Source organism: Lutra lutra, chromosome 11, assembly GCF_902655055.1.
Source record: "Lutra lutra chromosome 11, mLutLut1.2, whole genome shotgun sequence".
NCBI classification, from domain to species: Eukaryota; Metazoa; Chordata; class Mammalia; order Carnivora; family Mustelidae; genus Lutra; species Lutra lutra.
Window position 1 is genome coordinate 66,823,624 of NC_062288.1, and position 24,703 is coordinate 66,848,326.

A 24,703-nucleotide genomic window follows, 5' to 3' on the forward strand; every position below is an offset into this window, starting at 1 on the left:
ACCAAGGGAGATTAAGTTATGTAAATACATTTGAATGGCGTGTGTAGAAACTCAGAATGCCAGAGCTGAGGGAAACTGTTCAAACCCTGGGTTCTCACCCTGTCATCTTATAGACAAGACACAGAGGTCAAAGGAGCTGAAGTGTCCCCTTGACCCAGGGCCAGTTGTTTTGGAACCAGGAGTGCTCCAGTGGAAGGCGCTTCAGTCCAGAACTCCCTTCAAGAGAGCGACTGCCTGACTCCCATGATCTCATTTAATCTGGACACGAGCTTTCCCGCAGGCTTTGTGGAAGCTTCTATCTCTGCATCTTCCAAGAGTGACCCAGAGGGTTAGTCCTAGGCCAGGTGATGAAGAGGTGAGACTCAGGGCTTTTAACAGAATGACTTGTAGTGAAACAGACACAGGCATATAGTGTTGGTCTCCCTGACCCGCCTTGGGTCCAGGAGGGGAAATAGAGAATATGGGCTGGGGGTTGGAGGGCTCCAGATATGGACAGGCCCAGGGGAGCATCTGAGAGTGGTGTGAGGGCTGCGGGGGTCTGGGGGCCTGCAAAGGGGCAACACAGAACGTGCAGCAGACACGCCCTCCACGTAGGCTCAGCGTCAACATGAATAGCTTCAAAAACCTCAACATGAAGTCTACTTAAAAATACCTTCAAAAAATAGCACTCTGTCTTCATTTAAAAATATCAGAATGAGATTCTTCAGCTCCCTTGGTTTATTTTTTTCTCCCGTGCCCCGGTCCTTCGTGTACTCCGAGCCTAATTCAAATGCCATCTTGAATGGTCAGTAGTCATGTGCCTGTTACTTTTTTTCTTTTTTTAAGTGGGTTGAGCCAGATCAGTGTCTAAGCATGATTAAACTCATTGTAACCATGTTTCTGGCCAAATCCCTTCCAGCAGGCAGCTTGTTACCTTCCAGAAGGGTCCAGGAAGCAGAAATGGAGACCCCTATTGTCAGACTCCCCCTGTTGGCTCTGTGGAGTCTGGCTCAGGCCCACCACTGGGCGGCCACAACCACCCCCTCACCAGTTCTGCTTTACAAACTACGCACTTCGACCCCACCCCCGTTCTGGAAAGGGCTCTTGGCTGGGGTCCCCCCCAAACCTCCGCCCCAGCCCCTCAGCTGCCAGAAAATGGAACACCTTGGTGAATTATGGGCCAGGCCTCACAGTTCATTTAAAAAAAAAAATGTATTTTCTCTTTATTCTTTAAGAATCACCAAGAGACCAGGTAATTTTAGGGTCTCCCACCACCTTTCTTTCTTTATGAAAAGCTTTTATTTGAAGTGAGCAAAAAGTAGAATTCCAAAAGGCCTCTTAAATCCCCTTTAGCGTCCTTAGCTATCAAAGAGACATAAATTAAGCAAAAAACACTTTTAAATTTATTACATTAGCAAAATTTTCTAAGGAACGTTATAGAATGTTCATGTGGGGATCCCCATTCATTGCTGGGTGGGGCTGGTGATGAGGTGCTGTCTTCCCATAAGCTCCTGGGCAACATGTTTTATCAGCCTTCAAGATGCCCCTATGCTTTGGCCAGCGATCCCATTCCTGGACGCACATCTTAAGGAAATGATCCATAAAAGCAGAAAATAATAAGCCTGTCATGTCATGCTTTATAATTATAATAATGAATGGCAGTTCAGTGCTCTGTGGGAAGGGAGGGGTTAAACGGTCTGTGGTAGCAGTCCCCAAACCTGAAATGTGTGGCTACTTGTCCTACTTTCCTCTTTGGTCCTGTCCTATTTCTCTTCTTTCTTGCACTTGGAGTTTTCTGTACCCTACACGGTCAGCCTTCATCCCTCCTCAGCGATCCTGAACCCTTTGGAGCCTGACCCCTGCCAGTTCATCTACTACATCATGGATTACCCTAGCCAGCTTCCAACCCAGAACATTTTTATTTAGGCTTTTTTTTTTTTAATTAAAAAACTGTGAACTGATTTTAAATAGAACTTTAAAATTTTATAAGCAGTTATACATTTTTTATAATTTCTGTGTAACTTTGTTTTTGTAATGGATACATAATGATTTTATGTCAACAAATATTTTGTAACAGTTTGAAGCCATTTAGATACAATGCTAGGAATCTGGGAGTGGGAAAAGAAATCATATCTGAGGCTTGTCTTGTCTAGGTGAGTCTGAACCCCCTGCCGCATTGTACCTGTGATGGGTTGTCTCTGGGGATGTTCTTGGTGATGGTTCCCTTACTTTGCCTTCATTCCCTAAATTCATTATTTCTTCATCTCCTAATTGATTCTGTATGTATAGAGGAAAAAAGGAGAAATCTCATATCCACGTGAATTGCAGGTTCAGGCAGAGGCCCACCCAAGGCCTATTCCAAGAGCAGAAAGATAATTTGATTCAGGACTTCAAAGTGGAGGAGTCCTTGAAAAATCACTGCTCTCTGTTTTGCTAAGAATTGTATTATTATCAACTAGAGAGAGAGTGACTGGCTTCTCCTAGTGGCTTATAAATGATGGTCCGGTCTTGTGCACTTGTCTAGTCCATGATTTAAACATACTGTGTCCATGTTAATATTTTTCCTGTGCTGAGTCTTGGCTTGAGATGCCTTCTTTCCTCTTCAAGAGGGCATCTGGGGGCCCCAGTTCTAGAAATGGCAATGTAGCTTGTATCAGTATAGCCTTCCCTCAAACAACAATGATCAACTCTGCGTAAAATGAAAAAAGCATTTTAAAACTTCAAATTTCAAAAATTTCAGTAAAAATTTTTTCAAAAAAATAAAAATATTTAAATTTCAAAAAAATTTCAATAAAATTTCAAAAATTTGAAAGCACCAAGAGCTACCCAAAGCAGGCAGACAGGGGAGAGCCATCAACCCTGGAAAGAAGGAACCAGCCCTGAGTGAGATCCACATCTGTTTGGCTTTCCCCCGATCACCTTGCCTGGCCTGTGTGCTCAGCTAGAGTTCAGGCAGGAGATCTTTGGGGGGGATATCATGAGTCTTCTTTTTCTTTTTTCTTGGTCAGTCTAGCTAAAGGTTTCTCTTTTTTTGTTGGATTTTTCAAAGACCTTTTGAGTTTATTGATTTTTCTCTGTTATTTTTAATCTTCGATTCCACTCACTTCTGCTCTGATCTGTGTATCTTTCATTCTCTTTGCTTTGGGTTTAGTTTACTCTTTTTTCCCCACCGGTGTCTTCAAGTGGAAGTTTGGGCTATTGATTTGAGATCTTTCTTCTTTACTAAGATAAGCATCTACAGCTTTACGTTTTCTTCTAAGCACTGCTTAGATGACCCCCATAAGTTTTGGCATGTTGTATCTTCATTTTTATTTATCTCAAAACGTTTTTAGTTTCTCTTGAGATTTCTTCTTCTTTCTTCCCATTGGGAATTCACAAATGTGTCGTTTAATTTCCACTTAATTCTGGATTTCCCAAAATCCTTTCTGTTATGGACTTCTAATTTTTTTCCATTCCACAGTAATCAGAGAACATGCTTTACTTAACTTCAGTCCTTTTAAATGTATCATAGCTTGTTTTATGACCTGGAATATGATCGATTCTGGGGAATATTCCATGTACACTTGAGAAGAAAGTGTATTCTTCTGTCGTTTGGCTGAGTGTTCTATTAATGTTTATAGGTCTGTTTGGTTCATATTGTTGCTTAAGTCTTTTATTTTCTGTTAATTATTCATCTAATTGCTTAACCATTATTGAGAGTGGGGTATTGAAGTCCCTAACTATTGTTCCTTCCTTCAGTTCTGTCCGATTTTTTTTTAAAGATTTTATTTATTCATTTGACAGACAGAGATCACAAGTAGGCAGAGAGGCAGGCAGAGAGAGAGGAGGAAGCAGGCTCCCCGCTGAGCAGAGAGCCCGATGCAGGGCTCGATCCCAGGACCCTGAGATCATGACCTGAGCCGAAGGCAGAGGCTTAACCCACTGAGCCACACAGGTGCCCCTCTGTCCAATTTTTTTCTCATGTATTTTGGGACTCTTGTTATTTGGTGCATATAAATTTATAATAGTTATGTCTTTCTGATAGAACCCTTTTATTATTATAAAATGCCCTTCTTTATCTCTAGTAACAGCTTTAATTTTAAAGTCTACTTTTCTAATATTAGTTTAGCCATTCCAGCTTCCTTATGGTTACTGTTTGCATGATGTGTCCTTTTTATCTTTTTACTTTCAACCTACTTGTATCATTTAATCTTAAGTGCTATCTCCTGTACCCAGCATATAGTTGGATATTGTTTTTTATCTAATTTGACAGTCTCTGCCTTTTGATGGGGTTATTTAATCCATTCATGTTTAATGATATTATTGATATGGTTGAGTTTACAGCTCCCATTTTACTTTTTGCTTTCTGTATCTTACATCTTCTTTTGTTCATTTTTTCCTCTTTCACTGCTTTCTTTTGCGTTGAGTATTTTCCAAGATAGCATTTTAATTTCCATAATGATTTTCTTTCACTCTGCTTTTTGAGTTATTGTCTTCATAGTTGCTGTTGAGTTTACCATATAAATCTTAATGTATCAGATTTATACTAACTTCTTTCAGATCTGTACTAACTTAATTCCAATGAGAGATAAACACATTGCTCCTGTATAGCTGTATTTCCTTTTCCCCTTTTTGAGGTGTTGTTACACATGTTACACCTAACTACTATGCTGCAGACCCAGCTATATATTATTATACTCATTACTTTATATACTTGTATGTCTTTTGCAGAAGATGAGGAGAGAAGAAAGGAGAACAAGTAGCTATTTATACCATTAGCTACATTAACCTTCTTATTTACCATTTCCATTTCACTTCATTTGTTCCTGTGGATTCACATTACCATTTGGCATCATTTTCTTATTGGCATCCGTTATCTTATATGTATGTACAAATGGATGGACGGATGAGTGGGTAGGTGGTTGGATGAATGGATAGATGGATGGATACATGGAAACATACATACTACATACATACATACACAGCTGGCAGGCAGACAAATAGAATATACTAGATTGCCATATAAAAATATATTTACCGCTATGAGTCATGGTCACAAATGTTTGAAAACTGCTGTCCTGCACTATTGGTTGGCTTGGGGGAGAGGAAGAGGCTTGCTCTGGCATTTTTTTTTTTTTTTCAGTACTCAAAAGGCTTGACCTTGGGTATATCCTGAGCACTTTCTCCTCTGACCTTGCTTGTCTCTTGACTCTATGTTGCTTCTTGACTGAGAGAAAAGGTGCTCAACTCACCACATTCCCTTCAAAACTGTAATGTAGCCACCGCCTTGTACAAACACTCACATCACCATGGTGACTGGAGTTACACGCAACTTCCTGTCCTATTTGGTCCACCCTCAAATGCCTCTGTTATCAGGAAATGCTAACAATGAGTTAGTGCTGAGAGAACTTTCAATTCACTTTTTTAGAGAATTCTGAGACTTTTCACGAATGATTCATTCATTCATTTCTTGAGAGCATGACTTTGTACTTAGCAAGTGTGGGTTTCTTTGTCATTTTAAATAAAACAGAAGGGCAGGTAGGTAAAACTGTTTTGCTTAGTTGCTAAAAACATTTATGCTGGGTGTTCTCAGTGGGTAAAATTATCCTGATTGAGCTGGTCACTAGGGCTTGCTTTGTCAGAATTAATTCAGCGGAGAAATCTATCAAATTATTAACTACCCATTTAGAATGAGCAATTCCTACAGCTGATAAAATATTTTTTATTAACCTTCAGGAGGCATTGAAAAGGTGAGCTTGGGCCTTAACAAGATTCCACACTTCTGGGAAAGCATTCAACCTGCTTTCAGAGATTTTGATCTATCTTGGTAGAATTTCAGAAAAGTGTACTGACATCCCTTATGAACACAGTCCAAGACTCCTTTCTAGATCCTAGACTTGGTTTCTCTTCCACATTCTGACTGTGCTGCCCGGCACTCCTTGCCTCACCTCCAGAATTCCCACCTAACTCTCATCCATGAGATGTGGTCCCATTTTCACAGGCAGAATTAATTAGGTTGGAAGAAGACAGCCAGAGAAAACAAAGCAGCTCCCCATATATGAATTATTCTAAAATTACCTGCCCTCCTAGTTATCTGTCAGTGACTTCCTATACCAGTAGCCAGTCCAGAGATTTATTTAAGTGGCTCTGTAGACTCATTACTGAGACAAAGATCACCTTCCTGATGTGTCCAGCCCTCGGTAGCCACAGGAATCAGAAGTGCCCAGGGCTAAAGCAGGATCCCCAACATCTATAAGCCAAAGAGCTGAACTTGGAAGGGAAAGTGACAAGCTATGGTTTTTGGCCTGAATTTGCATTTACCCCAGCTCCAGAGATGGGGGTAGGAGCAGTGGATATGGATTAAAGCCTTTTCGGCCTTGATTACAAAATTATGAGACTGTCGTTTTGTATTACTGTGAATCTTTGCTGTCCGGCAAGACTTGTCTTCCCGTCGTCTCTCCACCTGGCTGAAACTTCTAGTTGAAGAAGAAGTTGCTACATATCAGTTGTTCATTTTATTTCTAAATTACCCAGACATCCCTGTATATGTGCTTCATCAGTGGGGCTTTATTTGTGAATAAAAGGGGAAGAAGTACAAGTATTTTTAGGCTTCATTTCAAGATGTGGCAGGGACTTTTTTAATGTTTTTGGTGTTTATTTAGCAACAGCAATTAATTTGCTTTTATTTACGAAGAAAATACAACATGTGTGTGTACACAGACTGGCACGTCTTCTTCCTGCACAAAGTTCAAGCCATTTGATCAGTATTTATGCAATGGCTAGAAAAGTGAGATTTCTAGAAAACTTGAAAGCAGAGAGAAAAATTAAAGCATAGACAAGGATTATTTGGTCTCCGTAGTTGAATTTTGTTTCCGTCCTTCATTTATAGTGTTACCAGATAACCCTTCTAAGATGCAGGAGGGATCATGCAACACCTCTCTTCATTCATGCATCAGCAGGAAGCTGAAGGGCATAGTGGGGTCACATAGACGGGGATTTGGGTCCTGGCTTAGCCCCTTGCCCTCTGGGCTATCTTATCCCCTCCAGGCCACACTCTTCATTGTTCCAGCCACGGTGTGAGTCTCATCAAGCCACGTGTGCAAGGAGCCAGCCATCATGTTTGGCTTGCAGTGAGTTGCTTTGGTTACAGCTCATTAATGTGGACGTCTTTTGGTGCCCTGCAGGACACTGTTCTAGCATCCCGGGCTTGGCCCTTGCCTGGTAGGCCACTGGATTTGTGTACCACTTCTCTCCGCCCTGTTTGCTTTTACTCCACCCACTCCCAGGAGTTTGAAAAGAGCTGTAGAGCCTATCAAGCTAACCTCAGGCAGCTAGGCTCTTCTAAGTGCCTCTGGCCAAAAGTGTAACCGGAGGGGAGGTTGACTAAAAGATAGTTCCGCGACTTGGCTTTCCATTTCTCCCATTAGCACAGAAAACTGAGAAGTGATGAGCCTCAGGACATTCTCCAAAATGAGGATGCTATTTCACGAACCGCAGCCTAGAGTTCTTGCTGCCAGAAATGGCCTGGGGTGTGACAAATCGCCCGTCTTTCCATCCCTTGCTGCCCACGCAGAAAAGAACAATCAAATATATGGGGTTTGCCCTGAAATAATTTAGGAAATATGAAGGCTTGAAAGTGTAGGATTTGGCATAATGCAAATCAAAATAAAGTAAGTCATGAATCAGTAATACTTTCACCCACAGCTTCGAAGTCTTTATTTTTATGATTATCGCTGCTGAGGACGGCAGCCTGCATAAACGCTGTTTAGAATAGCTGAAGGCTGGCATTTTATAAGAAAAATGGCTACCTGAGCAATTTCCCTGAGGGTCCATAAGAACTAATTTTGTTTAATGTGACGGTTCCTAAATAACTCTGGCTTCTTCACAGGAACACATGGGGAAGGTCTGGGAGCTTTGCAGCCGAGACTGAGTCTAGGAGTGAACGAGTTGTCAGTCTTTAGGGACTGAGAAAAATCTATCTCTGGGGCTAAAAGGATGTAGGTGTTCTCGTAGGAGGACAGGGATGAGGAACTAATGTAAACCGTGGCTTTGTTCTGCTGCTTTTTGGATTATTTTCTTTGGATTTAAATACCTAAATAATGGTCTCCTACTCTCTTGTCTTGGCTTTTTCTCTCCTCCCATCTTCCCTTTCCTTGTCCTTACCCTTTCTGTTGCCATATCTGAAACCTCAGAAGTAAAAATACTCTTATTAATAAATTGTACTGTAGGATGGTTTTGGGGGGTCTAGAGACACTCTTTTCCTGATCTATACCCATCTTACCTAATCTTTGAACCTGTTCCCCTGAAAATATCAGAAAGGGAAGGAGATTCTAGAAAGGAAGAGCCATCATTGGCTACACCAGCATGGCTTGTCTTAGGAAATGTGATTGTTACCTTACAAGCTTGGGGCAGATGCCTTTTGCTTATAAGTAAAATGTTGTAACATGAATGGATCACATTTGCTATCGAAATTTTGGTTCAGCATTTCATGAGGAAGGGCCGAATGAAACTCTGTGCTGTCAGCCTTGTCACTGGCATGTTTCTCAGGTGATGTGAAAATATTAGGATCTGTAAAATGGCATCCTCAGAGCAAACCATGGTGTGACCATCCCAGTGTCTCTGCTCCAACGTGGGGTGCTTCACTCTGCCCATAAGCTTTCCTACACTCTCCTAAAATAGCCACAAAATCCTCCAAAACTCATTGCTATTTTCAGACCTGCTTCCACTTGGAATAATTAGCTTCAATCATTACTCACATGTTTAATGCCTAATTTGGGACAAAGTATTTATTTTATTTGCCCTAAAAGTGTCTTTTTTGAGCTTTGGAGAGCCTCTATTCCATGAATTACTGGGTGCTATGATCCTCTTCTAGGTGCTCTGTAATGTGCCGAGAACCCTGGAGTCATCCCCATTGCAAGGTGGCCTCCCTGGGGCTGGCACTGAGCCCTGTTCCCTTCCGGGCAAAGGGCTCTGGGACAGCCCTCGCCCTGGTTCGCGTCTGGTCTTTGTGGTTGAACAGAGTGGTTCCTCTGCTTTACCTCCAACACCCAATCCACTGTCCAAGGCACTGTCATTATTATCTATGTAAAATTCACATCCCATAAAATTAACTAGTGCAGAGCTCACTAGGAAGCATGTCATCTGGTGGCATTTAGCATGTCCACAGTGTCGGGCAGCCATCAACTCTGTCTTGTTCCAAGACATTTTGATCATCAAAAAAGAAACCCAGTACCCCATAATGAGTCACTCCTCCCTCTCCCTTCCCCTGGCCCCTGGCAATTGCCAGTATGCTTTCTGTCTCTGTGGATTTGCCTGTTCTGGGCATTGCATATAAATGGAATCATACAACATGAGGACCTTTGTGTCTGGCCTTTTCACTCAGTATAATATTTTTGAGGTTCATCCATGGCAGACAGGGATTAATAGGTCATGCCTTGTTGGGGGTCACTACCATTGCATTCTATGGATGTAGTACACTTGGTGTATCATTTATTGTTTGATGGGCATGTGGGTGCTTTTTATCTTTGGGCTGTTGTGAAGGGCGCTGCTGTGAACATTCCCATCCTAGTACTGGTTTGAGTACCTGTTTTCATTTCTTGGGAGCCAAGTTATGCTTGTTTCATGATTATCTCCCAAACTTGTCCACTGCTCTCCCTTTAGTTAACCACCCTCATATCTTACTGTGCTGCCTAACTGATCTGGCCCTTCTCCAGCCTGCATTCTACACTGCAGCTCAAAGGCCTTTTAAAAATGCAGATCTGTCATTCATGCCCTTCATCAATTTTAGGATTGCTCTTAAGGAACAGAGTCCTTGCAGGTCAGGCAGGGGTCTGCAAGCCAGGCCTCGGACATTCCTTTAAGCTCATTTCGCCATTCTGCAGCTCACCGTGCTGTAGCCACAGTGACCTTTCTGTCCTACAAATCCTCCATGTGTAACCCACCTCAGGCCCTTTGCATATGCTGTTCCACTGCCTGGGTTGCTCTCCTCTCCTCTTTGCCCAGTTAACTCTGTCTCATCCTTAAACATGACCACACTTAACATTACGGCTTTGTTTAAGGCACCAGAGTGGGGTAGACATTCCATTGCACTGTGGCCTGGCAGGACACCTGAGGGTCCTTACAGATAGATGGACAGCAGGACAAATTCTCTAAAGAGACATTTTATTAAAAAACAAAGCTAGGGGCACCTGGGTGGCTCAGTGGGTTAAAGCCTCTGCCTTCGGCTCGGGTCATGATCTCAGGGTCTTGGGATCGAACCTCGCATTGGGCTCTCTGCTCTGTGGGGAGCCTGCTTCACTCTGCCTCTCTGCCTACTTGTGCTCTCTCTCTGTCAAATAAATAAATAGAATCTTAAGAAGAAAAAAAAAGCTAGAGGGAAAAAAATAAAGGTGAAATTTATTTATCTGTAGGTGAAAGAAACTGAACTATTTTTGAAGATTCCTATCTCTTATATCAGGGAGTTAAAAAAAGGAAGTGTCACTTCCTCTCTGATTGTACATTCCTGGGGCTTAAGCTTAATGTCTGTGGTCATTCACACTCTAGGCCCTGTGCTGCCGTCTATTTATCACCGGTATGTATATTTAAATAAGCAAAGACCTCCTGATTTATTTTCAGAGCTGAAGATGTTATCATTGTAAACACTAACTTACTGAGGATTTTTATTTAAACTTGTGGATGAAATCACTTTGAGCAGGTGAGGGTAGAACTGGTCTTACGGCTACCTTGTTAGGTGGTTTTAGGATGTTTATAGTGAAACAAAATGAGCCTCAAAAAAGCAGAAATTTCTTCCAACCAAAGAAACCTCCAGCACCGTAGGATGGCATGCCACATCACATGTATAATAGCATGTGAGGCATCCCATGGAGTGGATCTAGAAAGGTTTCTAATAGCATGGCACAGTATATAGCTTCCCACAGTAAGTGGGAAGAGCAGAACACAGAGCCGCATGTGTCTGTAGGAATAGACAGACGTATTGACGAAATCCATAGGAAACAGCCTGCAAGGAAATCCACAAAAGGTTAGCGGTGCTCACTGTCGCATGGTGGCCTTCTGTGGTTCTCTGCTTTACAAGTTCTCCTATAATGAGCTTGTGTTCCTTTATATCCTGACATAAGCCTCGATTTAGAGAAGAGAAAAAAAAACCCACCACAAAACTATCACAGTCTTCACATCCAAAGACCTTTGGAGAAGAAAAAAAAAACCTTTGGAAGCAGCCCTGGAGGGCAGCAGTGATCGCTGATGAGGACAGTGGGGAGGGCAGTGTGAGTGCGGGTCCCTCCCTTCCCAACCCAACTTCCACCTCCAGGAATCCTCCCCCCTACCCTGTTCTCCATCTTACCATTCCTCCTGTAGAAAAATGTCTCAACTGCCCTTGAAAAGCGTCCCCCCTCCCCCGACTTCTGCATTTTAACCATCTTGTTCAGGAAACATGTGATAAGTAACTTTTGGGAGCACAGAGGAGAGGCTACCAGAACCCGCAGCCTTCTGTTGACAGGAGTGCATGTGGGCGTCCCTTCGCCTGACTTTGTAAAAGCAGCTAATGATTAGCTGGTTGTGGAGGCTGAGGAAACGTCTCTTTGTTTGCTCTTTATCCTCCTCGGCATGATAAGAACGTTTAAACAAGGATGAACAGTCACCCAGAATTCCGCTCGGGTCCCCACGGAAAGCGCCTGTTCTTGGAGCTGATGTGGAAGCGCCCCTCCCCCGCCGCACCGCCCCCGGGGGATGAAGGGGCTGTAAGGCCATGGTCGCCCTCCACCGGTAATGGAGGATGGGGTCCGAGCTTTAGAGCAGGGGCTGCCTTACGAAGCCCTGAGTGCTTGAGGTAAGTTACCGGTTAGTCGTGCCAGGCCCTGGTGCCCACCGGCAGGAAGGCTGTGGTCTGACACGCGGAGCTCTCCAGAACTGCTGTGTCCCCACGTCCCCGGGGCAGTGACGATGAGCTCCAGCAGCACTGTGGAGACTGCACAGGGTCTAGTTCCAGAGAAGCCAGATCCTGGGGTGCAGGGGACACACCACACCCCCCAACCCCTCCGCCCACAGGTTTGGGTTTTCTCAGCTTTTCCTCGTCTGTGCATTTCGGCCTTCGAGCTGCCCATGCCTGGGTTCTCGCCCCGCCGGCCCGCTTGCTGGCAGTGAGTGACCTTGCCGTGTTTCTTTTCCGAGCGCAGCTTTCCTCGTGGGTCCCATGAGAGTATTATTACCTGCCTCCCGGGGTTATCATTAGGATTAAATGTGATAATCTGTGAAAAGTACCTGCCAAATAATTGGCACTTAATAAATGTTGGTTCTCTGCCCTCCCCATTCCGTTGTCCGTCTGGGTCTGTTTTTCATACAGGGTTCAGAAGGTGACCTGCTTGTAGATTACTGGCCACCTGTGTTTCCTACTGTTGTTGGATGTAGGCAAACCTAACCTATTAGAATTACTATCTATTAAAACTATGCTCTTATTCGGGGCAGTTGAGTGAGGGGTCTTTGAGTGGGGTTTAGGGGATGTGAAAATGGCCGATGCCATTTTGGGAAGAGGGGAATCCACTCTCCCTGTTCTGGGGGGAAAGCCTATGGAAAGTTCACCCAATGTCCTGTCAATGTAGGCAGCTTCTTCGCAGAGTTCATGCAGGGATTATCCCAGAGAAAGAGGGAGAAAGTTCTAGTCTTTGTGAGAACCTTGTATTCCCTCTCCCATCTTTACACTGCCCTCACACGTTCCCCCCTCCACCTTTCCCTCTTCTCTCACCTTCCTCCCAGAGTTCTAGAATCATACAGTTTTGGAGCCCGAAATGTCTTTGGGCTGGGTCATCTCCTCTCATCCCTGTACTTTATAGGTGGGGAGACCAAGACCCAGGGTCCCAGAGCTCCTCTTCTTCTTCCAGCCCAGGAAGGTGGCCCTGAGGAAAAAGCTAGGAGGAAACAAGCCCAGTTCTTTCTTTCAATAATGGAAAACTGTAGTTGCTCAGTGAGCCCCCAGGAGCAGAGAGAATGACCTGCTTCTCTCCCTCCGCGGACTCGTGGCCTTCTAGGAAAGGACATGATAGGCAGTGCTGTAGCTGTATTTAGAGAGGAGCTCTGTGCCCTGGAGTCCCCCCACCCCACCAACATCGCTCTCTGTCCCGCATTGCACCCGGATATGTACCTGTGTTTGCACTGACCTAAGACAGGGCTTCTTTCTTCTATAATGGTCCTGGCTCTGTGGAATAAACCGATGAGCAAACTCTTTTCTTCTGGGCAGATTGAGACAGAAAGAGGGTTTAAAGACTTTTTGCTTTTGCTTTATGTCCTGTTGCATGCTGTGTGTGAGCCCCTGCTCTGCAGAGAGGCATGCCAGGGGCCGGTCAGATCTCGAAGAACCATGAAGGCACTTAGCTCCTTGTTCAACCAAGCGGTGGAACTGAGGACACTGCTGCCCCATAGGCCTTTAAAACACCAACATCTTAAAGTCTAAGTATCCCAGGAAAACTTTGTAATAGACTTGTTATACTTAGAAGGCCCAACAGAGTTTAACAGTTGACATTCATATGTAATTTGCTTTTGCATTGGTGTTTTCACTTAGAGTAGGCTGACATTTTTTAATGACCTTAACCAATCCTTGGTTTCACTTTAAATGTGATCCTTCACCAATACCGGTAGATGTACTGGCTTCTATTATTGTCCCTAATATTTCCACCCTTGAAGATCCTGGCAAATAATAAGCCCTTGTTTGCTATTAACATTACAAAAATGTCTGTGTCATTTGCTCCAGTTTCTATAGTATTCAAATGAAAGTTCAGTCTCTTGACCTCACACCGTCTAAAACAGGGACATTTGTATTTGATGATGGCAATTTATCTCTTTAAAGGAGAGCTTACCTGTGCTGTTTTATCCATCATATGCTGCGTTTTCAATGGCCCACTGCTGAGTGCAGGGAAAATGGGAAAATCCTGTCAAGGAGAAGTGACCTCCACACTCTGAAAAGCAAACAAAACAAGGAACTCAAGGCAAAGCAAGTTTATCTGGAAATTTGACCCAGAGGGTTCTGAGTGAAAACACCCTTTCCCCACCATGCGGGAAGCAGGACCAGGGTGGCCGTTTAGAGCTGGCCTTTGAAATGCCTGCCAGCACTCCTGATATTCCATCTTGGGCTAACTGGGTGGTCACAACCTCAACACATCTTTATGCCTACCTCACAGAACCCCAGGTTTCATTCTGACATCACCGGACAGGGACAATGGAGGGATCCCTGAGCGTGGCGGTGGCTGGGCCACCGAGTGACACTGGAATGCCTTTCCTATTTATGTTTCTCACTCAGGACCAGTAAGTGAGGATGGGGAGGGAATAGAAGGAAAGAAAAAAAGAAGTCTGGAGGTCCACAAACAAAACAGAGTTCGTCTCAAGGCTCAGAACCCTTCTGTCACTGTGGAGATGAGCAGAGTGAGGTGATCCAGGACAGACCCAAGCTGCGGCACATCTAAAACAGGGCTGAAGGACTCTTTTCTTTTAGGACTTGACATGCCTAAATGCCAGTGCCTCGGGCGTCTTGTAGATTGGAGTTATCTGTCTGACTTTGAGGTCCCCAGTTGCCGAGCCAGAGGACAGGGTGGGTGTGGAGTTGATGATCAAGTGCACTGCCGTCTGGACCTGCTGGTTATGGGGCGGGGGCTACAGAATGGTGATATCACCCCATCTGGTCTGCAGCTAGAAAACAAGTCCAGCCCAGGGTCATTCTTGTGACTTATCCTGGGAGAGAGAAGCCGTCCCCGGGATGCTCGGGAGATAGCCCTTTGATTCATTCATTCTTTGGGCCGGTATCTACTGCTTGCCTTGCTGCACCTTGCCACGGGTGGGCTCCCTTCATGTTATCTCCCAGGATCATGTGACAAGAGCCACACAATCAGAGGCTTTCACAGTGTGTGGGGACAGCCAACATGCTATGTTTGTTTTGAAGAGTCAAAACCGTCTTTCTAGACCACAGGTATGAAAAATATGAAGGCTGAGTTCAAAATCAGCAATTGTTGAGCCTTGTCTGAGCTTCTGAAACTTTTTATTTATTTATTTATTTGACAGAGACAGCAAGAGAGGGAACACAAGCAGGGGAAGTGGGAGAGGGAGAAACAGGCTTCCTGCTGAGCTGAGCAGGGAGCCCGATGTGAAGGTCGATCCCAGGACCCTGGGATCATGACCTGAGCCAAAGGCAGACGCTTAAGGACTGAGCCATCCAGGTGCCCCTGAGCTTCTCGAGCTTTAAAGTTGCTCAGGGGAGCTCATGAGAACTGCCCAGATTGGCCCTAACCTCAGTGATTCCGAGTTGGCAAAGAATGAGGTTCACAAACCTGTGGTTTTAAAAACAGGAACCGGTGTGATTTTGATGGAGGCAAGGGATAGGCTGAACCCCAGAATTTTAGAAACACGTTTGAGAGGGCTTGTTTTGGGTTATGCAGGTCAGTTACCTGGGAGAATTCTTCCCCATCATACACATCTCCCCATTTCCACCCTTTCTGGCCTGGTGAGCCTCTTTTACTTAGGAGAATATTATCTCTGCCTTCTGTTCTGTGGGCAAAGCAGAAAATTTGAGAACCAACTGTTCTACATAAAACAGTTTCAGGCAGAGTTCAGATAGAGGGCTCTCAGAGGATGCTTTTGTTTTCCTGGGACATTTTTAGGAGAAAGGATGTAAGGCTTCGGTAAGGCGACCGGCCTCCACGCCCCTCCACCCCCGGCCCCCACTATTTCACCTGTCCAGCCGGGAGGTAGGGCAGCAGGAGGCAGACCTCAGTTCACACCGTCCCCTCACACTTACCCACTGTGTAATCTCGAATATAAACTCACATTTCGGTTTAGCGTTTCTTGCAGCCCTTCACTTGGGAGTCACCGGTAGGCTGTCGGCCTCAGGGGGGCCGGTGGTGGGGGCTAATAGGGCTGAGGTATACAAAACAAGAAGGCTCTGAGCAGGCTTCTCACATTTGCTGAACTTGTAAATCATTCTGGGATCCCGTGAAAAGGCCTATTTCGGTGCAGGAGGTCTGAGGTGAGCCTGAGACTTGGCATTTCTTTTCTTTTTGGGGGGGGGGGGGCATTTCTTTTCTTTTTTTTTTTTTAAAGATTTTATTTATTTATTTGACAGATAGAGATCACAAGTAGGGCAGAGAAGCAGGCAGAGAGAGAGAGGAGGAGGCTGGTTCCCTGCTGAGCAGAGAGCCCGATGCGGGGCTCGATCCCAGGACCCTGAGATCATGACCTGAGCTGAAGGCAGAGGCTTAACCCACTGAGCCACCCAGGCGCCCCAAGACTTGGCATTTCTAACAGACTCCCAGCTGAGGTCAATGCTGCCTGTCCATGGACCACGCTTCAAGTCGAAGCAATCTTTTTTTTTTTTTTTTAATCTTTTTCTCCTCTGAGTAGCAAGAATCTCTAAGGTGCTCCTCAGTTTTGCTGCAAACCAGGAGTGCCGTCGACAAAGTTAACAAACTGGCAACTGTTTTCTTAGCCCTAGGAATAGAGGACAGTCCTCCAGCTCACCTAGCACTGATCATGCAGATGGGCAGAGAAGGCTTCCAGCCATCAACAACTTTTTCCCGGTTCCTTCAACTATGAAGTGTGTCTGATAACATAAGAACTACTGAAGAAGGGGACGGGGGGGGGGGGGGGCATCTGACTGTGTGGGAGGAGAGAGGTTATTAAGATCAAGGCTTCAGATGTACGAAGGAGAGGTGGCCCTTAAGGTTCAGGAATTACGGTTCCTTAAATCTCTTAGGAGTTTAACTGCTAAAGAAAGGCTTTTAGGTAGAAAACGAAAGGAGAATGTCTTTCCAACAACAGTAGCTTTAAATTGTGTCAGAGTCCCCTGCAGGGTCTGTTAAAATGCAGATCACCTGGCCCCAGCCCAGAGTTTCTAATTCAGCCGGTTGGGGCGGGGCCTGAGAATTTGCCTGTTTAATGAGTTCCCAGCCGAACCTGAGGATCCCACTTTGATTAGCAGACTCGAGGCCCCAAAGGCCATCATCTCGAAGAGTGGGAAGCACCGAGCACAGTGCCAGCCCGTGCCACGTCTTCACATTCTAACCCTTCCGATCAGAGGGGCGTTGCCAGGAGGGCGAAATGTTTATGCAGAGCTGGTGGCTGGCGTTTGCAGTGTGAACTGGAGCTCTGAGTGTCTTGAGGTGTCGGAAGGTCCTGTGAGGGTTAGGAAACGTGAGATGTGTAGCACCTACATATAGCTCTTTCCAGCGTGATGGGGTCCCCCAAGGACTGGGGCTCTCTAATCTGGCTGGTTGGCTAATCATCTGATGGGGCTTTTGAAAAATAGAGCCCCATCCCCCAACTGCTTCCTGGGAGATCGGGGAGCAGCCAGGTGCGGGACTCCCCAAGTGGAGTGGGGGAGCAGCCAGGTGCGCGGGACTCCCGCGTGGGGAGGGGCGAAGCACCAGCCGGGCATTAGGAGCTGCTCTCCTTTTTAATGATTCTCGGATTCGGCTCTGGTGATCACTCAGCAAGCAAATGATTCCCCAGCAGGAAATCAGACCCTTCATGGAGTGCATTTCCTCGCTGGATCCCTGAAGTCATCGTCGATACATTCCGGCTGCATTTTCCAAAGGGCTTCATTTCCCATCCGAGGATGGCTTCCAGCCAGGACCATCTGGCCAAGGGGACCCATCTTTGATGAAGGCCCCATTAAGAACAGCGCCGGCCACAGCCACTCAGCCCCGATGACCAAACCCCAAAGAGAATACCTCTCAGGCAAACTCAGGGTCAGGTTCAAATTGAGGCAATTCTTTAGATAAGGAGCTGCAAGGAGAAGTGTTTGTCATACCCGGATTTGAGGCGTGCCGGCCTCCCTGGGGTTCCCTGGTTCACCAGCAGATGCTCAGAGAGGGTCCCTGGGCACCATGCTCGGTGCCAGGTGAGCTTGATAAAGGGGGCTTGGGAACAGTCCCTGCTCTTATGTTACCTGTGGTCAGGAAAAGACAGACACTTAATTGCCTACTTGTCAGCACAGAACCCCGAGAACAGCGTGTATCTAGAGTAGACCTCCTGTCACGCATCCTCCCTTGCCCGGCGAGGGGTGCCCCCTCTTCCCCCCTGAGGCATAAGCCAGGTGAGGGCCCTCCCAGGAAGGGCCAGGAACGCAGCGCTGTGCAGTGGAACTGTTTCTGCGGGACCGATGGCTGACAGCTGTTTGCCCCCGCCTCTGCACTGCGTGCGGGGCCGGGGGGTGTGTGGGGGGGATGCCTCTGAGGTTGGGGCAGCCGCAGTGGCTCTCCCACCTTGGCGGGCATCAGAATCACCTGGAGGGCTTGTTAAAAACAGGTCGGTGGGCCTCACTTGCCGTTCTGATCCTGGAGGTCTAGGATGGGGCCAGAGGATTTCTAACAAGTTCCCAGGTAAGGCTGAAGCTCGTGGGCCCCAGACCACACTTGAAGAACCAGAAGGCTAGCATGTGAGCATGGCCATCACAGCTTCCCCAGGGACAGATGGAGGGAGGCAGGAGCACTTCACAGCTATGCTGCTGACCCAGGCGAGAAAAGATGGGACTCTGAAACGGGCCATAGCCGTGGGACTAGAGAACAGAGAGAAGGGAGCTCAGGACATGTGTGACAGTAGAATAGGTGGGCCAGGCCCAGTGAGGAGGGGACCCGGGAGGGGAGGGAAGAGTCTGAGTAGCTGCAAGGATGGAAATGACAGGACCGGAGATGGGAATGGGACCAGGAGAAGGGAGAGGGGCTTGTCTCTTTGTGACCTGCTGGGTTTGTGGTTCGTGGAGACCTTCAGGTGGAAACGTGAAAAGGGTTGTTAAACTACCGTTCAAACCTCAGGAGAGAAATCCGAGCTGCAGGCCCAGATGTGGGGGACAGAGGTTTAAGCTAAAGCTGAGGAGTTAAGTAAGACTAGTTAAGGGCAGCTCCTAGAGGAGAGAGTGGTGAGGGCTGGGCAGAGAGAGGAAGAGGGGCTGGCATTGCTCCAAGGTACAAGAAGCAAAGGGACAGACAGACGGTGTCACCAGAAAGGGGCAGAGCCAGATGTTGGAGCACCTCAAAAACTGACACATTGTGGGGACCCCTCAAAAGAACAATCCTCCCGAGTGTGGGTTGCGTTTGAGGTGAGAGTTGGAGGAACTGATCCACATATTTTGAAATAGCTTCTTAACTCCTCATTGTTTCTTAACTCCCCATTGACTTGGCCTGGGCAGTTTTCTTCGGCCTTGGTGACCCAGTGGCTTCACGGGTCCGCCATTTTGGTGGAACACGCATAAGCAAAAAGAAGCAGACCCTGCGAACACAGGTGGGGTGCAGCAGCCATGGTAGTAGGCTTCCTTCTCCGAAGAGCGTCAAAGTGAACAGTATGGTAATTTGGGGTGAAGCTGGGGGCCCATTTTTCCACCTCTAAGCTAGCCTCCGGGAAGAAAAGACCCTGAATTCCTCTTCCTTCCTCCCTCCCCATTTGATACCAATCTGGACCCCCTCTCACATCCCCCTCCCCGCCAGGACCTTGAAGCCACTGGTTTTACAAGGTTAAAAAGGATTCTGACTGCTTGTTTTGTGCAATTTGTACGAGAATGCTACAGAAAGAATTGATTTCTATGAACTAACTAAGCCCGCCAGGTGATAATTGTATATTTTATAGTTTGCTTTTTTAAATTGCGAGGCTTTTGAGTCCTCTGGGTCTTCACAATCCCTAAGAACACAGAGAAAGTCCGAAAATCTCTAAATAAGGCCGATGAGTCCGGGTTAGGCACTTTCTGGCCCCTCCGGTTGCCACCAGCTATTAGGAGCTTTGGGCAAGAACACACACCGACTTGTTGCTCTGTCTTTGCAGTTCTGTGCGGAGTTAAACCAGCCTATCCTGCCCAACATCCGCAAGTGGAAGGGGCCCCGGGGATGCTGGAAGGCCGTTGTTGCTGAGATACCCTCCACTCAGCTCCAGAAGGTACCCTCCCTCTGCAAAACCTGGATTTTGTCTGCATCTTACTGAAACCTCCTTTTTCCCTAATCACAGGCATTTGCAAATTTCCTTTGCCAGCATCCTTGATGCAATTCTGTGTTTCTGCACATTTCTTAGCTCTTTGCCATTCATTTCAAAATGCCCTGGTTCCTGTTTCACGTTTAGATCAGGAATGGACCGCTGCCCAGACGGAAATGGGAGTTTAGGGTGTTGGGAGGAGAGGAGAAATCCTGTCTGGAAGCCAAGGCTGCAAAAGGGGTATTTCTGTCCTTTGTCCTCTTAATCCCGTCTCCACAGTTCCATCCTCTGCCAAGTTTGTGGAGAGCCCATTGTTCATTGAGTGAAAACTTCAGATTTGCTCAATTCATACACAAAGCATTTGCTTTCAGTGGTAGAAATTGTGCGCGTGGAAATGTTCTGTGGACATTTTGAGCAGATTCTCATTTTGAATGTTCTTTGCTGGCATTTCCCCTGTGGCTGTGGGTAAATTGTGGAAAGGGTACCTGTCACTCGTACAGGTAGATTCACGGCCGGTTTTCACTCACTTGGAATGTCTGATATTAATGGGGTTTTGATCTTAAAATGGACTTCCAATAGTTCATCATGAGTCAGAAATTGTCAGTACATAGTTTTTCTATAAATGTGCATGTCGTATTTTTTTTCTCTCTAGTATACCTCACATGTTTATAAATACACAGGAATAGCATTTATGTGAGCGATACTGAGACATGGGGCTTTTAAATTATACATACTGGGTTAGAACTATTTTATGGACATTAAGCTCTCATTTATGGACAATAAACTCTCTTTTTAAAGCTACTACTTAAAAATGTGATGTAAATCTGATTTCTCTGGGTTTTATGTTTAGGACTATAAATGGTTCCTATAGCTGGCAGCCAGTGTCTGTTTCCCCATAGGCTGGAAACTAAGTCAAACTGGGAGTTATCTAGTCTTTACCTCTGTAGCCCATGGCTGTCCTTTCTCAGTCCATATAGAAATAATTCCACCTTGCCTTTTTTTAAGGAAAAAATAGCATGTTATACGTACGTAGGGTCACAAGGCTCTCCTAGTCCCTCTATTTATCCGCTGAGAAATTGTTAGAAATGTTCCCACGTGCCAGGCACTGTGCCACATGCCAGATACACATCAGTGAAAAACACAGACCCAGGGACCCAGGCCTGCCTGTTTGTAGTCCTTGCAAGTCCAGGGGGAGAATCCATGCTGAGCTGATGGGGCCCCTCCCTCAGGAGCTCACAGCCGGCTGGAGGCACAAGGTGGGAAACCCTACTCCAGGTCAGGGTGGCAAGGCTGTTGGAGGGTGGTGTGCAATTGGAGGGAGACCCATGTTCAAGCCACTGCAACTTCTCAGCCTCAATGCCTTCATCTCTAAAACGGGAGCAGTTTTTACTTCCTTCAGCCAGTCACTGGGTGGTATAGGATTTATTGAAATGCCCCATTAACTGAACACAGGCCAGGCCTGGCGGGGCCGGCAGGAGGTGGCAGGCTGGCCGGGCTGTGCCAGCTAGAAGTCCATGCACCTGTCTCGGGGAGCGGCTGGCTCATCAGGGCCTTGCTGCCATGGAGGCTGGAGGGCCTCGTGGGGACAAATCTCCCGGTCTCTCAAAAGATGCAGATATCTAGATTTTAATGTAAATTTTCCAGACTTTTAAATATGGACAGATAAGTGAAAATGTTTTTAAATGCTGTTGAACAAATTGAATCTGCGAGTCGCACACGTTCCACCTCTACCTGGACTACCGTGGGCAAGTGGCCATGGCAAACATCGTTTCCCGAATGCCTAAAATGGCATCAGGCACCTCTGTTCGGGTCTCCAGTCCTCGCCCTACAGCCAGAGGGGCGTCTCTGTAGATGAGAAAATGGAGCTCTGTAAGACTGAATGATTTGCCCCAAGGTCCTCCAGTGGCCACATGCTGGGGTCAGGCTGGCACCCAGCTGTCGCTGTGGTTCTAACGGGATCTCCGGCTGCCCTGGAAGGGGGTGGGCCAGTTCTTCCCGAGCCAGGGGCTGCCTGGGTCCAGGGGATCGGGAGAGGCTCCCAGAAATGCCCGGTGCTCACACAGGTGAGCAGGTGTGAAGGGTGGACAGAACAGGCAGGTGCCTGGCTGGCGGGTTCCTCGGGCAGGGGCTAGGGCGCACCGGGAGCCACGGGAGGGTCTGAAGCGGGGCTGAGCACCTGTGTCCTACCTTGTTTGGGGATCGGTAGATGGGAAGACGACCCTCCACAGCAGAAGGGGCAAATCCTATTTCTGTCACTATATACCCAAGGAGACAAGTTTAGAAAAACAGAGGGCTCTGTGCCCCCACGGTGGAGTGACACAGGTGGCCCTGAGATCCGGGTCATCCAGTTCTTAAACTAGGGCTCTCTCCGGGGGGCAGGCAGGCCTGCGGTTCTAAATCTCAACATGCACAGTTTGCAAAACATGGTTGCCTGTTGATTCTTTCCCTCCTCACCTCGAGTTGGGCTAGTGGAGGTGCAGAGCCCAGCAAAGCATGGCGCTGGGACCGTGCGGTGCCGGGGCCTCAGCAGAGGCCACTTATGCTGTTCAGGGTTGCTGCCTCTCCTTCAGCAGTAAGTGTTGCTGGCCCCTCCAGCGATGCCACAGATCCTACTGCCCATCTCTGATCTCCTCCAGCTGCTGGGGTGGAGTGGGGAGAGGAAGCTTTTCCCTCTTTCCAGAAGGGACAGCAGCGAGAAGCAGACAGACTGACAATGGCCCATCTGTAGCGAGAGAGGGTGGCAGCTAGCACCAGGCCCCAGGACATTCCTGCCCCCCCTTCGCTGACACTCAGAGACCTCCATCTCGGGGCTGCAGGCTCCTGTGTGGGCCCCGTCCACCCGCAGAATGCCCTTGACCGGTTCTGAATCGTGGGGACTGCTAGCGCTGACCTGCATCCACCTAGCAGGTATTTATGGAGGATCCACCAGGGTGCCAGGTACTGGTGATGGGAAGCTGCAGCTCATCAGTAAGCAAAGCCTGGCCTTTGGAGTCTTCTGCTTCATTCTCAACATTGCTGTTTACCAGCTGTGGGATTTTAGGGAAGTTACTGAACCTCTCTGAGCAGCTGAGTCCCTGCCTGGTGGAGAGGGGTATGAGTGTCCATCTCATGGGTTGTGATGATTAGGAAGATGACTCTCTGCTTAGTCTGGGCTTCCTCTCCCTTCACTCCCCAAAAGATAAGAGCCCTTCCCCCCTCCCGCCTCGGCTACACCTAAAACAAATTGTAGCATGGGAAATCTGGGGCAGCAGGCAGGGCAGAACATGCTGTGGCTTTTGGCGTATGCTTGTGTTTCAGAAACAGTCCCTGCGCATATGATCTCAGGACCCAGTGCAGAGTCCCCCTGCCTCCTCCCTGCTTCTCCTGCCTCTTCCCCCAGGTTGGGGCTGAGCCCTTCCACGAAGGAGACTGGTCTCCAAACTAAGTGATGCCTTCTCTTCTCCTGCAGGGGGCTGGGTTCTCTGGATTCCTGTGGGATGCCACGGCCGGTGTGGAGCTGAGAGACGCCAGCTCGCAGGAAAATTCGCCTGGTAATGGGCACGGGAAGCCGCTGGGGCCCAGCCCGTACCTTGCACGGTTCAAGGTACCATTTGTGTTGCTGTGAAGGTCTACTTCTAAAATGGGGTTGGGGGGGGTGGTCCCGTTCTAAACTGTGATCCAGAGCTGCCTCATCTACTCTGTCCCACGGTCAGGTCAGCACATACTCTTGGGGTTCCCTTTGCTGATGAACCTGTCCAGGGCAGGAATGAAGAGGATTCTGGGGGACTCTGACAACTCTGGCGTCTGGGCAAGAAGGAGAGCAGGCAGCTGGTTCCCAAACCCAACACATATCAGAGTCACCTGGGGAGATTTTCTTAAAATCAGGGATTCCTGGAGCACCTGGGGGGCTCAGTCAGTTAAGCAGCTGCCTTTGGCTCAGGTCATAATCCCAGGGTCCTGGGATTGAGCCCCACGTCACGCTCCCTGCTCAGTAGAGAGCCTGCCTTTCCCTCTCCCTCTGTCTGCTGCTCTGCCTACTTGTGCTCTCTCTCCATCCCTCTGTCAAATGAATAAAATCCTTTAAAAATTCAGGGGTTCCTGGACCCCACCCCAAACACACGGAATTTCTGGGATAGGGCCTGGGATGGCCCATTTTTCAAAGACACCTTTAGGGCTTCTTCATCCCTCTGACATTTGGAAATCACTGGATTAGAGGACAGCAGCCCTTGTCTGGGGACCCCTTCTCCTGACTGTGGGGAAGGGGCTCACCTTCAAGGGGTCACTGGGTTCAGAGGGGATTCTAAAGGAGATTCTGGGCTGTGGGGTCAGGGAGAACAGGGGGAACAGCAGGGAGACTGATCTGAGGGCTCTCTCTGATACCCCCCACCCCCATCCTGGGGGAGTGTACCTGAACAGCAAACACTCAGGAGGGAGAAGAGGCCAGCAGCCGGCAGGTCACCCAGTCGGCACTCAGCTGACCTGAGACCCCGGGCACTTCCCGGTGAAATCACAGGGCAGGGTGGGAGTGGGCCTCCGGCACAGAGCCTAGCAAGCCACTGCTGGGTGTTTGAGCCCCCCACCCGCTTCTGTGTGCTCCAGAGGGGCTCTGGAGCCTGAGCGTTCCCTCCAGCCACAGCGTGGTCTCTGGCAGCCCCTAACTGGGGCAGCCCATGTTTGGGGCACTGCGTTGGCTCTGGTGGGGGTCTAGCCCTAGCTCCTGCCCCTCACTGCAAGGCTGTTGGGGTTCTGTGTGCACCCACACACCTGGGGCATCTGCAGGTTGTGCTTAGGAGACTGAGGTGGAAAATCAGCCACTTACCATCTTTAGGTCCCCCTC

At 47.6% G+C, this 24,703-nt stretch overlaps 1 protein-coding gene across 3 annotated transcripts in view; it reads left to right on the plus strand.

The window, feature by feature from the left end:
* Positions 1–24,703, plus strand: part of EEPD1 (endonuclease/exonuclease/phosphatase family domain containing 1) — a 110,774-nt gene that overhangs the window by 77,540 nt on the left and 8,531 nt on the right. For all 3 annotated transcript variants that reach the window (XM_047694900.1, XM_047694902.1, XM_047694901.1), the window contains exons 4-5: positions 19,744–19,854; positions 23,336–23,470. In XM_047694900.1, coding sequence (XP_047550856.1) covers positions 19,744–19,854; positions 23,336–23,470 — 246 coding nt within the window. The remainder of the gene's footprint in view (positions 1–19,743; positions 19,855–23,335; positions 23,471–24,703) is intronic.